Here is a 14,085-nt window from a genome sequence, read left to right as displayed (position 1 = left end):
CGCCCATTCTAGTTTCCTGCCCCTGAGCTACTTACCTTATCCAAAAAATAATAATATGTTTTTGCCTTAATATCTTCCTTGAGTCACATCGCTAATTGCATATTGTACTTGTTTGTAGCCTAAATACTGATGTTTGCACCTAAAACTGCAATTTTGTAACTTTTGGAAATGCCAGCAAAAATTTGGCTGTACAAACAGAAAAACCAGTGCCCCTGCCCATACAAAACATAGATAGCAGAGCTCCCGGGTGCTCGATCCACAGTCGCTGGCTGAGTAGAGTAATGTAGGAAAGATGATCCACACTCCGGTTGTTGCTCTTAAAAATTTGTCATTTTATTGAAAAGCCACAGTGTAAACGCAGATAAAATCAGTTGACGCGTTTCAACCTAAAAGGCCTTAGTCATAACCACTATGACTAAGGCCTTCTAGGCTGAAACGCGTCAATTGATTTTATCTGCGTTTATACTGTGGCTTTTCAATAAAATTAAGATTTTTTAAGAGCAACAACCGAAGTCTGGATCATCTTTCCTAAAAAAAAGTGTCTGTGCCAGTAAATTTTGGGGTGTCATGTCAGTAAATTTCAATTTGGAAGGTTGGCAACACTGGTGTATCTATGGAGGGAGACATGGTTCTCCTGAATTGTATCTCTTCATCTCCATTACATGGCGGGGCAGAGCAGTTGGTAGTTTACAGACGATAGCTAGGAAGGAAGAAATAATTTGGTGCAGCTCACAAAAAGTGACGAGGACACTGCATTTCTGGCAGGATCAACAGATAGTTGCAAAAAATGTTCTTGGCTTGAAAGGAAAAGAAAGAAAATGAATACAGCCACCACATCTAAGGCATGTAAGCGGCAATATATTAAAAAGGAACTGCAGTCTGCTCACATAATTTGTAATAAAAACATCTTTGCCATTCTGAAGCTTCCTTCCAACCACTTTGCATATTATTTGATATATACTGCGATGCTGTACTTACCAAATATGCTGCAGGATATCTCCCTCCACTGAGTCTGGCTGCATCCATTTTAACTGTGGGCAGCTGAAGCTGCTGTCTGTTCACTTCCTGGATTTACAGACACACAGAGGCACACCTCCAGCTCTGCAGCTCACACAGTTAGCAAGCGCTCCCTAGGAACACATTTAACCCTTTCATCGTCCCTGATGTTAATCTTCTCTGCCAGTGTCATTTGTACAGTGACCGTGCATTTTTTTTAACACTGATCACTGTATTGGTGTCACTGGTCCCCAAACAAGTGTCACTTTATGTCTGATTTGTCCGCTGCAATATTGCAGTCCCGCTATAAGTCGCTGATCGCCGCCGTTACTAGTAAAAGATAAAAAAATAAAAAAAATGGCATTAAAAAAATCCCACTGTTTGTAAATGCTATAACTTTTGTGCAAACCAATCAATATTACACATAGTCACATAGTAGGTGAGGTTGAAAAAAGACACAAGTCCATCAAGTCCAACCTATGTGTGTGATTATATGTCAGTATTACATTTTATATCCCTGTATGTTGAGGTCGTTCAGGTGCTTATCTAATCGTTTTTTTGAAACTATCGATGCTCCTCGCTGAGACCACCACCTGTGGAAGGGAATTCCACATCCTTGCCGCTCTTACAGTAAAGAACCCTCTAAGTAGTTTAAGGTTAAACCTCTTTTCTTCTAATTTTAATGAGTGGACACGAGTTTTGTTAAACTCTCTTCTGCGAAAAAGTTTTCTCCCTATTGTGGGGTCACCAGTACAGTATTTTATATATTGAAATCATATCCCCTCTCAATCGTCTCTTCTCCAGAGAGAATAAGTTCAGAGCTCCCAACCTTTCCTCATATCTAATATCCTCCAGACCCTTTATTAGCTTTGTTGCCCTTCTTTGTACTCGCTCCATTTCCAGTACATCCTTCCTGAGGACTGGTGCCCAGAACTGGACAGTATACTCCAGGTGCGGCCGGACCAGAGTCTTGTAGAGCCGGAGAATTATCGTTTTATCTCTGGAGTTGATCCCCTTTTTTAATGCCAATATTCTGTTTGTTTTGTTAGCAGCAGCTTGGCATTGCTGAGCCTATCATCTACTAGGACCCCCAGGTCCCTTTTCCATCCTGGATCCCCCCAGAGAACTATTATTTTTTACCAAAAATATGTAGCGGAACACATTTTGGCCTAAATTGATGAAGAAATCAGATTTTAAATTTTTTTTTTTTATTGGATATGTTTTATGGCAGAAAGTAAGAAACAGACCGAGGGGAAGACCTGCTGATTTTTATCATCCAATCCTGTGCAATGCTGTTTTTTATTTTCCTTGCATGTCCCCCTCGGATCTACAGCGACTGCTCTTCCAAGTGCACTTTCAGTGCAAAATGGATTTAGATGGATTAGTTACATAGTAGATGAGGTCGAAAAAAGAAACAAGTCCATCAAGTCCACCGCACTTCAAGTGGATTTGCCTTTAGTAAATAACCCCCATTGTTTTAGTTTTTTTTTTTTTCCAACTTGTCGCTCTTTTTTTTTTGTTTATAGTGCAAAAAATGAAAACCGCAGAGGTGATCAAATACCACCAAAAGAAAGCTCTATTTGTGGGGGGGGGAAAAGATCACAAATTGTATTTGTGTACAACGTCGCACAACTGCACAATTGTCAGTTAAAATAATGCAGCGCCATATCGCAAACGAAAAAAAATGGCCTGGCCATGAATGGGGGGGGGGGGGGGGGTAAATCTTTCGGAGCTCAAATGGTTAAGATAGGATAGCAATACTAGTAAGAGAACTTCACGGGTCCAGCCCTTTTTGTCCACTTTGCCGTGAAAAGGCAAGCACAGGTTTTCCTATGAAGTATGCAGTACAGTAGGCTGAGCTCTAAGCCTACAGGGCTGCTAAGTTGCTGCACGGACTTTGTGTATAGTCTTCAGAAAGGGTGGGGGGGGGGGGGGAGTCAGCAGCTTGTCATTGTCCTTCTGCTCTATAGCAATTGTTTGTGCTTACAAGGGTTGGATTGGCTGCCCGTCCATGCCATTGTTGTGTAATTATCCCAGGGCCCGCTGTGATTGGGCTGGACCCGTCCTCTTGTCCACATAAGCTTTTTTTTGGTACTTTACTTGCAAGTTTTCAGGAATGAAGTAACAACTTAGCGAACAGTTTCTAAAGTGGATGGTGAGACAGACAAGCAGCCAACATGACGTTGTGTGAAACTTTTCTAGGTCAGTAAACTTTTTTTTTTTTTTTTGCAAACTTTTTTTGTTTTTTTACCTACTACATCTCTATGTGACTTTAGTGTAACTTTGATCAGTTATTGTATGCATCCTGTTAAGTTTTGTTTTATTTTGGATGGAACTTGGGAATCGTCTTTAGGTTGCAAAAAAAAAAAAAGTTTTTTTTTCCCTTTGTCGCAATTGTAAACTTTTTTGTGGGCAACCATGGCACGCGTAGTAAAGAAATCAACCCCCGTTTTTTTCTGTACCATATATTTGGTAGAAGGATTTTGCAATAAAAGCAATAAAGAACGCTTTTTGAGGTTTGTAAAAATAAAATAAAAAATTTATCGGTTATGTCCAATAACATTTTAGTTGATTTACTTGCAAATATCGATGTTGCATGGAATTTTTTTCTTTTTTTCCGTTTCCTCGTCCATTTTTATTACAACAAAAGAAAAACACCTGCTAATATCAGCTGCCCAAGAACAAGCATTGACTTGTTTGAGTTAGCAGTTTACTAAAAGACTTTTATTGTGGTAGAGTTCGGGTTCTCAAGCATTCCTCGTTGTTTAATACATCAGATAACTAACCTAAAGCTAAGGTTTTTAGGCTGGATTCACACCTATGGCATTTTTAGTGCTTTTTGCATTTTGCAGATTTGCACTCCATAGGAAACCATATTGAATGGACTATACTGCAAATCTGCAAAATGCAAAAAAAAAAAAAAAAAAAAAGCAGTAAAACTGCATAGGTGTGAATCCAGCCTTAGACATATCTCTTTAATTAAATGACTTTATATAAAGTAAATAATAAAAAAAAAGTAAATAAAAAATGAAATCATATTATGTTATTTTGATACAGGATTTATAAAGCGCCAATAAGTCACTTAGCATTTTATAATACAAAATATTTCAATATAAAACAATAATATAAAGGGAGAAAGTGCAGTTCCAATACAAGAGGGTTGGGAGGGCTCTGCTCTGCTCATGGGAGCTAACAATCTAAAGGAGGAGGGGTGAGTACATCTGCTCACTATTGTCTAAAGTCTTACTGAAGGGATTATCTTGCTCTGAGTTAGCGGAGTAGGTTTTGGGCTATGCAATATGTGGCAAATAAAATGTATTGTTACATAGAAACGTAAAAAAAAAAAAAGCCATAGCGGAAAAATAACCAAAGTGGTCCACCGAGTTTGCCCAATTTTTATTTATTTTTATTTATATTTTGTAACTTTGAGTATAGATCTTTGTTTGTAGCAAGCGTATTTGAAGCCTGACTCTCGGCTGGAAGTCTCTTCCAAGTATTAACTACTTTCTAAGATTCGTCTTGAACTTTTCTCCTGCTAACTTGTGGTCGTGCCCCCCATGTTCTTAGCTTCACATCAAAATACTGCCCCCCTGAACCTTATTTACCCCCTTTGAGTATTTAAAGTTTTAAGTCTGGTCTCCCCTTCCCCTTTCTTTCCTCCAGACTCTACATATTGGGGGGGGGGGGAGATTTACTATGGTGATTTACACTGTTTTTTGTTCTTGAATAATTTAATAAACATTGGGGGTTGATTTACTAAAACTGGAGAGTGCAAAAATCTGGTGTAGCTGTGCATGGTAGCCAATCAGCTTCTAACGTCAGCTTGTTCCATGAAGCTTTGACAATAAAACCTCGAAGCTGAGCTGAGCTGCACCAGATTTTGCTCTCTCCCATTCTAGTAAATTTGCCCCCCTTAGGTTCCTGCAGCCTCTCCCGATTTGTTGATTGCTTTTTTTTTTTTTGCAGTCAGATCCTTTAGCAATAAATACTGTAACAAAAAAAACCAGACTTATTCCAATAGTCTAGATCCAGAAGAAGTCGTAACAGTTTTCATCCTAGGTCAACATTGCACGATTGGAATGTTTGTTGCATGCTGTTAAAGATCTGACGCCCTTGCCTGCATGCTAAGGTCACTGGACCGCAAGTTCCAAGACCAGCTCTAAAAACCCTTCAGCCAGTCACTTTTATTTTATGTGCAGAGATTTTTTTACTAACCTCTAAAAATCTCTGCAGCCAACTCCATGAAGTTTTTCCCCACACGTGTTCTTCAGGTCACTCGTTCCTTATCCCAATAATCATTAACTCTCCTACAATCAGATTACATTGCATAATGTATAGTCAGGGTACTCATACTTGGAATGGATTGATTGATGTTTGGTGGGTTCCGATAAAATAGATCATTGTACCCCAAATGATTGCCTACAGTAAAGAGTAATAGTTCATTGTACCCCATATCATCTCCTACACTGGAAAGCCATAGTCTATTGTACCCCATATCATTGCCTACACTGGAAAGCCATAGTTTATTTTACCCCAAATCATTGCCTACGCTGGAAACCATAGTCAATTGTACCCCAAATCATTGTCTACACTGGAAAGCCATAGTCAATTGTACCCCAAATCATCTCCTACACTGGAAAGCCATAGTCTATTGTACCCCAAATCATTGCCTACACTGGAAAGCCATAGTTTATTTTACCCCAAATCATTGCCTTCGCTGGAAACCATAGTCAATTGTACCCCAAATCATCTCCTACACTGGAAAGCCATAGTCTATTGTACCCCAAATCATTGCCTACACTGGAAAGCCATAGTCAATTGTACCCCAAATCATCTCCTACACTGGAAAGCCATAGTCAATTGTACCCCAAATCATCTCCTACACTGGAAAGCCATAGTTTATTGTACCCAAAATCATTGCCTACACTCCATAGTCCATTGTACCCAAAATAGTTGCCTACACTGGACAGCCACAGTTCATATTACCCCAAATCATCTCCTACACTGGAAAGCCATAGTCTATTGTACCCCAAATCATCTCCTACACTGGAAACATATAGTTTATTGTACCCCAAATCATTGCCTACACTGGAAAGCCATAGTCCATTGTACACCAAATCATTGCCTACACTGGAAAACATAGTTCATTGTACCCCAAATCATCTCCTACACTGGAAACCCATAGTTTATTGTACCCTAAATCATTGCCTACACTGGAAAGCCATAGTCTATCATACTCCAAATCATCTCCTACAATGGAAAGCCATAGTCTATCGTACCCCAAATCATTGCCTACACTGGAAAGCCATAGTCTATTGTACCCCAAATCATTGCCTACACTGGAAAGCCATAGTCTATTGTACCCCAAATCATTGCCTACACTGGAAAGCCATAGTCTATTGTACCCCAAATCATTGCCTACACTGGAAAGCCATAGTCTATTGTACCATATCAAGTGTGCAAGGTTTGGGGAACCATTGAGTGCTGTGGATAAACCTCATGTTGTTCAAGTCCCTACTGAATTGTTCAACTATTATCCGTCAATCTCTTAGTAAATATAGACAGCAAGACTTCCATCAGAAATGGTCCATGTACAAACATTCATTCTCATTTACGGGTAGAAGTAGAAAGCTCAGCTCTTTGATGTCGATGTCTAAGTGTTCTTGTAGTCTTGAAAGTTGCAAAGTTTGAAAATTTTAAGAAGAACAGATAAATATGTTTAATAGACACAGTAGTTGTGTTTTTATTTAATAAAACATTTCAGAAGTTTATCTAAAGATCAGCACAGTGCGGCCGAATTTCGGTTAGGTTTTAACGTGACCCACAAACCGAGTCATAGAATTTGCTTAAAAAAAAAGAAAAAAAGTTGAATGTAAATCTGTCATCCCATTGATAGTGAGAGAAAAGTTTAGACTTGTACTTTCTTTTGCAGACAAAGGCAATTGCATGTCCTGAGGGGTGGGATATAAGGCGGGGGAGGGGGGCTTTATGACAATGTTAGCTCCAGGGCTTATTAAAACTTTTTTTTTTCTCTTCCATCTGCCAGGGGTCTCTTCTTGCCGATATGCCCAGCCCTTCAGCTGTTCCATATACAATATTAATGCAGGGCCATTTAAATTCATCAAATACAACGGCATTAATTGTAGTCTGTAGTATTAAGGGTGCCCATCTGCATAGGAGGGAATAGAGAAAGGCAAATCTTTCCCCAGCTGCTAGCTGAGGAGACTTTTTGCCAATTAGGCTAAGTGCAGGCACAACTTGCTTTTCTTCCCATTGAGGTCCCGAGTTAGCGAGTCCACTAAGAATGACTGTCTCCGTGTTTTCAATAAGAGGGGGGCTTATTTACAATCGGTCGGGTCTCGCTTGCAGAATTAAAGGGGCCCAGACAAGGGCGGAAACAATGGTCTAAGCAGCGATCGGTTGGTCACTAAACTTTTTAGGACATACCTATATGCCAGACAGCGATTTATCATCAATTGCACACAAACCGTAGTATATAAAAAAAAAAAAGATTTTTGCGCATGGGCAAAATTAGTCCATTCAGCCGTTCATACAGCTATCTGCTTAGTCCCTGAATGAGAGACCTGCCCAATTTTGTACACATACAAAACAAAAAAAAACACAAAAAGTGCTTATAGAAGTATGGCGAAGTTATCACTTCCAAGTTCAGAATATCGCCAGTAAAAATTTGCCAGCATGCAAGCAAATAGATCCAACCCTCCTCATTTTGTCTTGCTCTTTTTTTCTGCACAATATGAGTTTGGTCCAAAGTGCTCCGACCTGTAAAGTTTAAGCAGCACCATTCTGTGTGCATAAAGAGAGAAAAAGGAATTCACCTAGAAAAGTGAATGTTGGTGAATAAGGGGAATCATGTGCGAGACACAAAAGTCAACAGTCTCTGCTCCTCTGTTATGTGTTCCCTGATGTCCTCTAATTTAGAGAATGCAGTATGCATGAGATATGAAAAAGAAAGTTTGGAGACATCTTAACTTTAAAATATATATATATTTTTTTAATCTATACCCAAATCAGTTTCTTACTTTTGCATTTTAAGTGGTGTGGCTCTGATAATTGAAAAAGGGGTGAATGAGGGGGAGGGGGAGAAGTGGAAAGACAGAGAGGAAGAAAAAGAGAAAAGAGAGAGAGAGAGAAAGAAAGAAAGAAGAAGAAAGAAAGAAAGAAAGAAAGAAAGAAAGAAAGAAAGAAAGAAAGAAAATGAGGGGGGAGCAGTGGAAAGACAGAGAGAAAAAGAGAGAGGGAGATAAAAATAAATATATAGAGACAGAAAGAAAGAAAAAGAGGATGGGAGCAGTGGAAAGACAAAGAGGAAGAAAAAGAGAAAAGAGAGAGAGAGAGAAAGAAAGCGAGAAAGAAAGAAAGAAAGAAAGACAAAAATGAGGGGGGGGGAAGTAGAAAGACGGAGAGGAAAAGAGAGATGAAGAGAAAAATAAAGAAAGAAAGAGAGAGAGAGAAAGAAAGAAAGAAAGAAGAAGAAAGAAAAACATTTAAGAAAGAGAAAGAAAGAAAAACATGAGGGGGAGCAGTAGAAAGACAGAGAGAAAAAGAGAGATGGAGAGAAAAAGAAAGAAAGAAAAAAGAAAGAAACAAATAAATAAAATGGGGGGGGGGGCAGTGGAAAGACAAAGAGAGAGAGCGAGAGAGAAAGAAAGAAAGAAAGAAAGAAAAGGAGGGGGCAGACAAGAGAGGAAGAGAGAGAGGGAGAGAAAAATAAATCTAGAAAGACAGAAAGCAAGTAAGAAAGAAAGAAAAAGGGGAGGGGAGCAGTGGGAACACAGAGAGGAAGAAAGAGAGAGAAGGAAAGAAAAAAAGAAAGAGCAAGAGGGTGGGTGAAAAAAAAAGATAAAGGAAGGAGAGAGAGAAATAGAAGAAGGAATAAAGGGAGAAAGAGTTAGAAACAGAGAGAAAGAGAAAGAGATAAATAGATAAAGAAAGGAAGGGAGGAGAGAGAGAGAGATTGTGCGAAAGGAAGAAATAAGGGGAAAGAAAGAGATAGAAATGGAGAGAGAGAGAAAGGAATAAATGCATAGAAAAAGAGGGAGAGAGAATGAAAAAGAGAGATGGGAAATATAGAGAAAGAAATAGGGAGAAAGAGAAAGAAGTCAGGAGAGAGAGAGAAAAACACAAAGAAAAGGGGAGAGAAAGAAATAGATGGAGAGAGATGGAAATATAGAGGAAGAGAAAGAAAGTGGCGAGAGAGATAAAGTATGTGTATGGGGTACATGTGTATATATAAAACTTTAAAATATTTGAAAACTTCCCCTCTTTGACTTTCAGAAACTAAAAAAAAAAAACATGTAGTGTACTTCCATATCTTATACAATTGTATCCTCTCTACTTCCCCCCAACAAAGTTAGCTGGGCATCTTCTCACCCTTCTACTGATGTCTTTATTTTCTGGAGTCCTTTCCGATGACCCTTATGTGTAGTATAATATTACAATGACCTTGTATTATGCCATGGAAAGCCTGAATAGATCTCCATGCACATCTTTTATGATATTATTGATGTTGGCTGTGTAGGGAGCCCTGAGCGGAGTGTGGAGGCTTCATAGTTTATTGTCATTGAGGAGCTGTCCACAGCCGGTTGGTGCTGATTATTCTCCACTAGGATCAAACGGAAATCTTTACAGGCTAAATAGCAATATACTACCCAGCCTATCCATACTACAAACCACACTGTAGAACCTTCTTTTTTTTTTTTTTTTTCACACTTTATATTCTTTAAATATAATATAGTATGCCCACCTTGTTATTTGTTACCAACTTGTATTCTTGTGTCAAGTCTCCAATGAATTTTTGGTGTTTCATTTATCATTGTTGACAGTATTCTCTGTTGAAAGGATGCATGAGTTTGCTTATATCTCATACCTGTCTTTTGTTCTTGAACAATGAATAAACATTGGGGGTTGATTTTCTAAAACTGGAGAGTGCAAAATCTGGTGCAGCTGTGCATAGGAACCAATCAGCTTCTAACTTCAGCTTGTTCAATTAAGCTTTGACAATAAAACATGGAAGCTGATTGGTTTCAACCAGATTTAGCATTCTCCAGCTTTAGTAAATAACCCCCATTGAGCGTACTTACCGAGTATTACAAGTTTGTTGAGATCCCCAATTCATAAACAGATGAGATTCTCAGCAAATAGACAAGTTAATAACATTCTTAAAGCTCATAAGTTGCTTGATTGACGTCATTTCTGTGCTGATTGTTATGGGGGAGCATTATTCTTCTTTTTACACATCGGTGCTCAGTAACAATGGAAGCAGGATATATAATAACTACGTCTTTGTGTAAGTGTGGTATTGCATATCTCTATAAATGTTGATCAAACAATGTGATGTCGTTTTTTTTAGTAGGTTGCACCTGCCGATCTGTCTTCTCTAATAATAATTGTGTTGTGTGTTCTCCAAAGGATGTTCTGCTTCTATATAAGAAATTTATAGTAGCAGGAATAAAACCCAACATTCGATATGTGTTATTGTGTGACACAATCATTGCAGTGTTTAGCAGAAGCTGTTATTGTTCCTGTGACCTTAATAGTACAAAGTCGAAGGTGAACACCAATGACGTTTGCTTAATATCAAAAGCAATTATTGATTGCTGCAAAACAAGATTCTTTGTGCATTTGATATGCTTCATCCTTTGCTTCTTGATTTTTATGTTATTTTTTTTACTTAGAACTTAGCAACCCTTTGCACACATTTACAAACTTGCACAACAGTTGAAATAATAAAAAAGTCTAAAAATAAGTAGTAAAATTGTTGCCCGCATTCTCCACCATAAATAAAAAATAAGTAGTAAAATTGTTGCCCGCATTCTCCACCATAAATAAAAAATAAGTAGTAAAATTCCTAAAAAAAAAAAAAAACGAAGACTATATTCTGCAAATACAGAAAAATTTTCATAGAATTTTTATTTATTTAATTCAATCATTTTCATCTAATGGTTTGATGTACCTTATTGCTGTTTAAGCAATCTCCAGCCTTTGCTTAGTCAGGCTTAGTTAGCTATCTTTAGATTAGAGCTGCTTGCACAAGCAAGGGCAGGAAGGAGTTAAGTGCTCCATTTTTTCGCCGCTGGTGACATGTGTAGTTGTTTACTGTGTAGCGAGCACTTTAAGAGGCTTACAGAGAGAGCTTGCTCGGCATCATGGAGGTCCAATGCCAACTTGCCTCTTCCTTACCAGGGAAAAAGGTCACCCCGTAGATGAATCTGAAGTGGAACTTTCCCTTAGCCCTGCACACACACACACACAAGCGTAGATCATCCGCTGGGTGTTTCTGTTGGAAATTATTGGACTCTACCAAAAGCTGTCAACGTGCAGGGAGGCCTGGGATGACAGTTGCAGCCGTTCACAGCCCCCTCCCCGCTGAAGAAGCTCCAACGTTCTTGCATATTAATGATTAAACAGTTTGGTTGAGCTAGGCACCTTCTGTTGGCTGGAGCGAAGGCAATCATAGGTTGTTGTAGTGAGTTGGGCCTGCCCACTGGCTCCCCTGGAGGAAATGAGCTGCTCCATCTTTTTTGGTGCTGTACTGTAAATTTCTTTCACCTCGAAGAGTAAACAGATACATTGCAAGGCTTGGAGTTACGGAGGACCCCCACTCCCCCCCCACCCCCACACACACACCCCCTACTCTTGGTGGAAGCTTGGTCTCCTATTGAGATCGTCCATCAAGGGAATGAGGTCCAAGTCATCACCATTGCTCGCTGGAAGGGGAAGAAAGCTTTAACTGGGACCCACAAACAGCTTACTAAGGACTACTCTCCATCACAGCCTCCTAAGCATGCACATCCTGTGACTACTCCCCTTTGATGTCATTGTAACAAGAAGGTAAGTCACATTGTGTTTGTGCTGTGGGGGGGACAATGAAAACAGCCAGTTCAGCACCTTGGACAGTTCTCTTTCGTTGGAGACCTTGCATGGTCACTCAGGACTATGTCAAGTCATATCTTTGTGTACAGGGCTGTGATTCCTTTGTGGGGGAGGGAGGAGGGGGGGGGGGTTCTATCATGCACCCCTTAAGACCAAACTCTGGATCAGTTCTAGGGGCAGATATTCTGTGTGTAGGCCTGGACTGTAGAAAAGAAAATCCTGCTAGAACTAGTTCGGAGATGTTTGCATGACCATAAATATAAAGAGTGATTTCCGTAGGCACCTCCCACCCCCCCCCCCCATTGCCTGCTATATATTTTCATAACCTTCAGGCCACTATCCTCGTCATAGCAAAATGGCAATTTCATAGCAAAGGAAATTCGCTGACAAAACAACACGTCACCTCCACGAGAGGAACCCGTTTTCTAACCAAAAGATTTTTTTTTATTTTATTTTTTTGGTACGGGGTATTAGAAAAAAAAAAAACGTTCAAGCCATTAAAATCTTCATTTTTATTTATTTTTTTCATTTTGCTTTATTAATTTTAATGCCCTTTTAAGCTTATTCTTGTGCTGGTTTTAATCATCCTGTTAAGACGGAAATCAAGTGTCGATAGACTTTCTTGGGAACTTTTGCTGCGTTGTGGTTGATGTTGTAGAGTTATGTTTTTTGTTTTTGTTTTTTTCCTTAAGTTGACAATGTATCAATTATTTTCTTACCAAATGAAACATTTTATTGTAATGTTTTGTTAATATGTTGTTAAGATTGACCGATAGCGATATCGGAATAATTGAGGCGTTTATGATCGCTTTATAAAATTCTTTCTTATTAAAATGAATTACCTTTCTTCTTAGTATTATTGTTGTTTTATTTTATTTTTTTATGTTTGTTTTTATTGGCGTGAAGTAGTATTTGCCCGTTTAGGCTTCCCCCATGCGCAAGCCCTATTCTGTGATTGGCGTTTGCTACCTTTATCAAGCATTCATTGTCAAGCCTCCCATGTTTAAAGCTATCCGGACTCCGAAAAAAAGCCTTTTCATACCAGTTCTTCCTACTACAAATTCATTTTTTTTTTCTTTCCTTTTCTCTCTCTGTCTGTCTCTTTCCTCTGGATCATCTGCTACCATTATCAGCTTGCTCCATATGGTCACTTTAATTAATGGCAAACAAAGGACTAGGATTCCAGGAATCCTAGGTTTTGCTGTGAGCCTTTTATGCTGTCATAGAAACCAAAGCTGTCAGCAGCCTCCCTTTGCCCAACAATGCTTTGTACCTTGTGATTATTGTGCTATACAAGAGGCGAGCACTACAACCAACAAGGCCATCGCTCGCTCGTGTGTGTGTGTGTGTGTAAAAGAACACAACTGACTCATCCCCTGCCCTACTATGTACTATTAACTTCAATACAAACACTACATCAGCCTGCTGGGCTCCATGCATTGTTCTTCACTGCTGCCTTTGCATTACAAACCTTATTTTATTTTTTTAATTTTATTTATTTTTTTGCATATTAGCGTGTTTAGATATCGCTATGACCTTTTATATCTAGTTACTATCTATTTACGGTCTCCTCTTTACTGTTAGCTGGTCTAAAGAACATATGATTTATTACACTTTTTTGGTTTAAAAACATTTTTATTTATTTTTTATACATTTTTGGTTTGTTTTTTAAAGCTTTTATGCTGAGTTTGTTTTTAAAAAAAAAATTTTTTATGACTCACTAATGACGTGCAACGTGTAATTAGTTGATCCCTTTTGTCTTTTTCTCTTGCCTCGAATCTAATAGTTTTAGGTGGAACTTTTTAGATGATGGAATGTGTTTATATATATTTTTTTGGGTGACGTGATTTTTTTATTTTTTTTTAAACCTAAAGTGATCACAGGCTTGCTGTTCCGGCTTAACCACACCCCTCCCCCCCCCCCCCTCATTAAGTATATCAACTTCTTAACATGCATTAATGAACACGTGGGTTACGTTCATCCATTATTGTCTTGTTTTAGCAAAAACGAATGATATACCGATTTGCATATTAACCTTGAACACGAGGATGGACACAATGGGGTTGATTTACTAAAGGCAAATAGACTGTGCACTTTGCAAAGTGCAGTTGTACTCTACAAGTGCAGTTGCTCCAGAGCTTAGTAAATGAGCAGAAGCTCTGTTGGCTTTCATCATCCAATCATGTGCAAGTAAAA

The 14,085-nt window shown here is 38.8% G+C and overlaps 1 protein-coding gene across 5 annotated transcripts in view; it reads left to right on the top strand.

Annotated features, from left to right (window-relative positions):
- Nucleotides 1-3,102: 3,102 nt before the first annotated feature.
- Nucleotides 3,103-14,085, top strand: part of MYT1 (myelin transcription factor 1) — a 105,508-nt gene continuing 94,525 nt past the window's right edge. For 4 of the 5 annotated variants that reach the window (XM_077460377.1, XM_077460374.1, XM_077460373.1 and 1 more), the window contains exon 1: nucleotides 3,103-3,198. In XM_077460377.1, coding sequence (XP_077316503.1) covers nucleotides 3,174-3,198 — 25 coding nt within the window. In that variant the 5' untranslated portion in view covers nucleotides 3,103-3,173. Of the gene's footprint in view, nucleotides 3,199-11,167; nucleotides 11,848-14,085 lie in introns of those variants that run through there. The other variant, XM_077460375.1, reaches the window with a different exon arrangement.

This window comes from Lithobates pipiens, unplaced genomic scaffold (genome assembly GCF_037356315.1).
Source record: "Lithobates pipiens isolate NorthernLeopardFrog02 unplaced genomic scaffold, aLitPip1_a1.2 Scaffold_28, whole genome shotgun sequence".
Classification (NCBI taxonomy): domain Eukaryota; kingdom Metazoa; phylum Chordata; class Amphibia; order Anura; family Ranidae; genus Lithobates; species Lithobates pipiens.
This window is presented reverse-complemented; position numbering and strand designations above follow the sequence as displayed.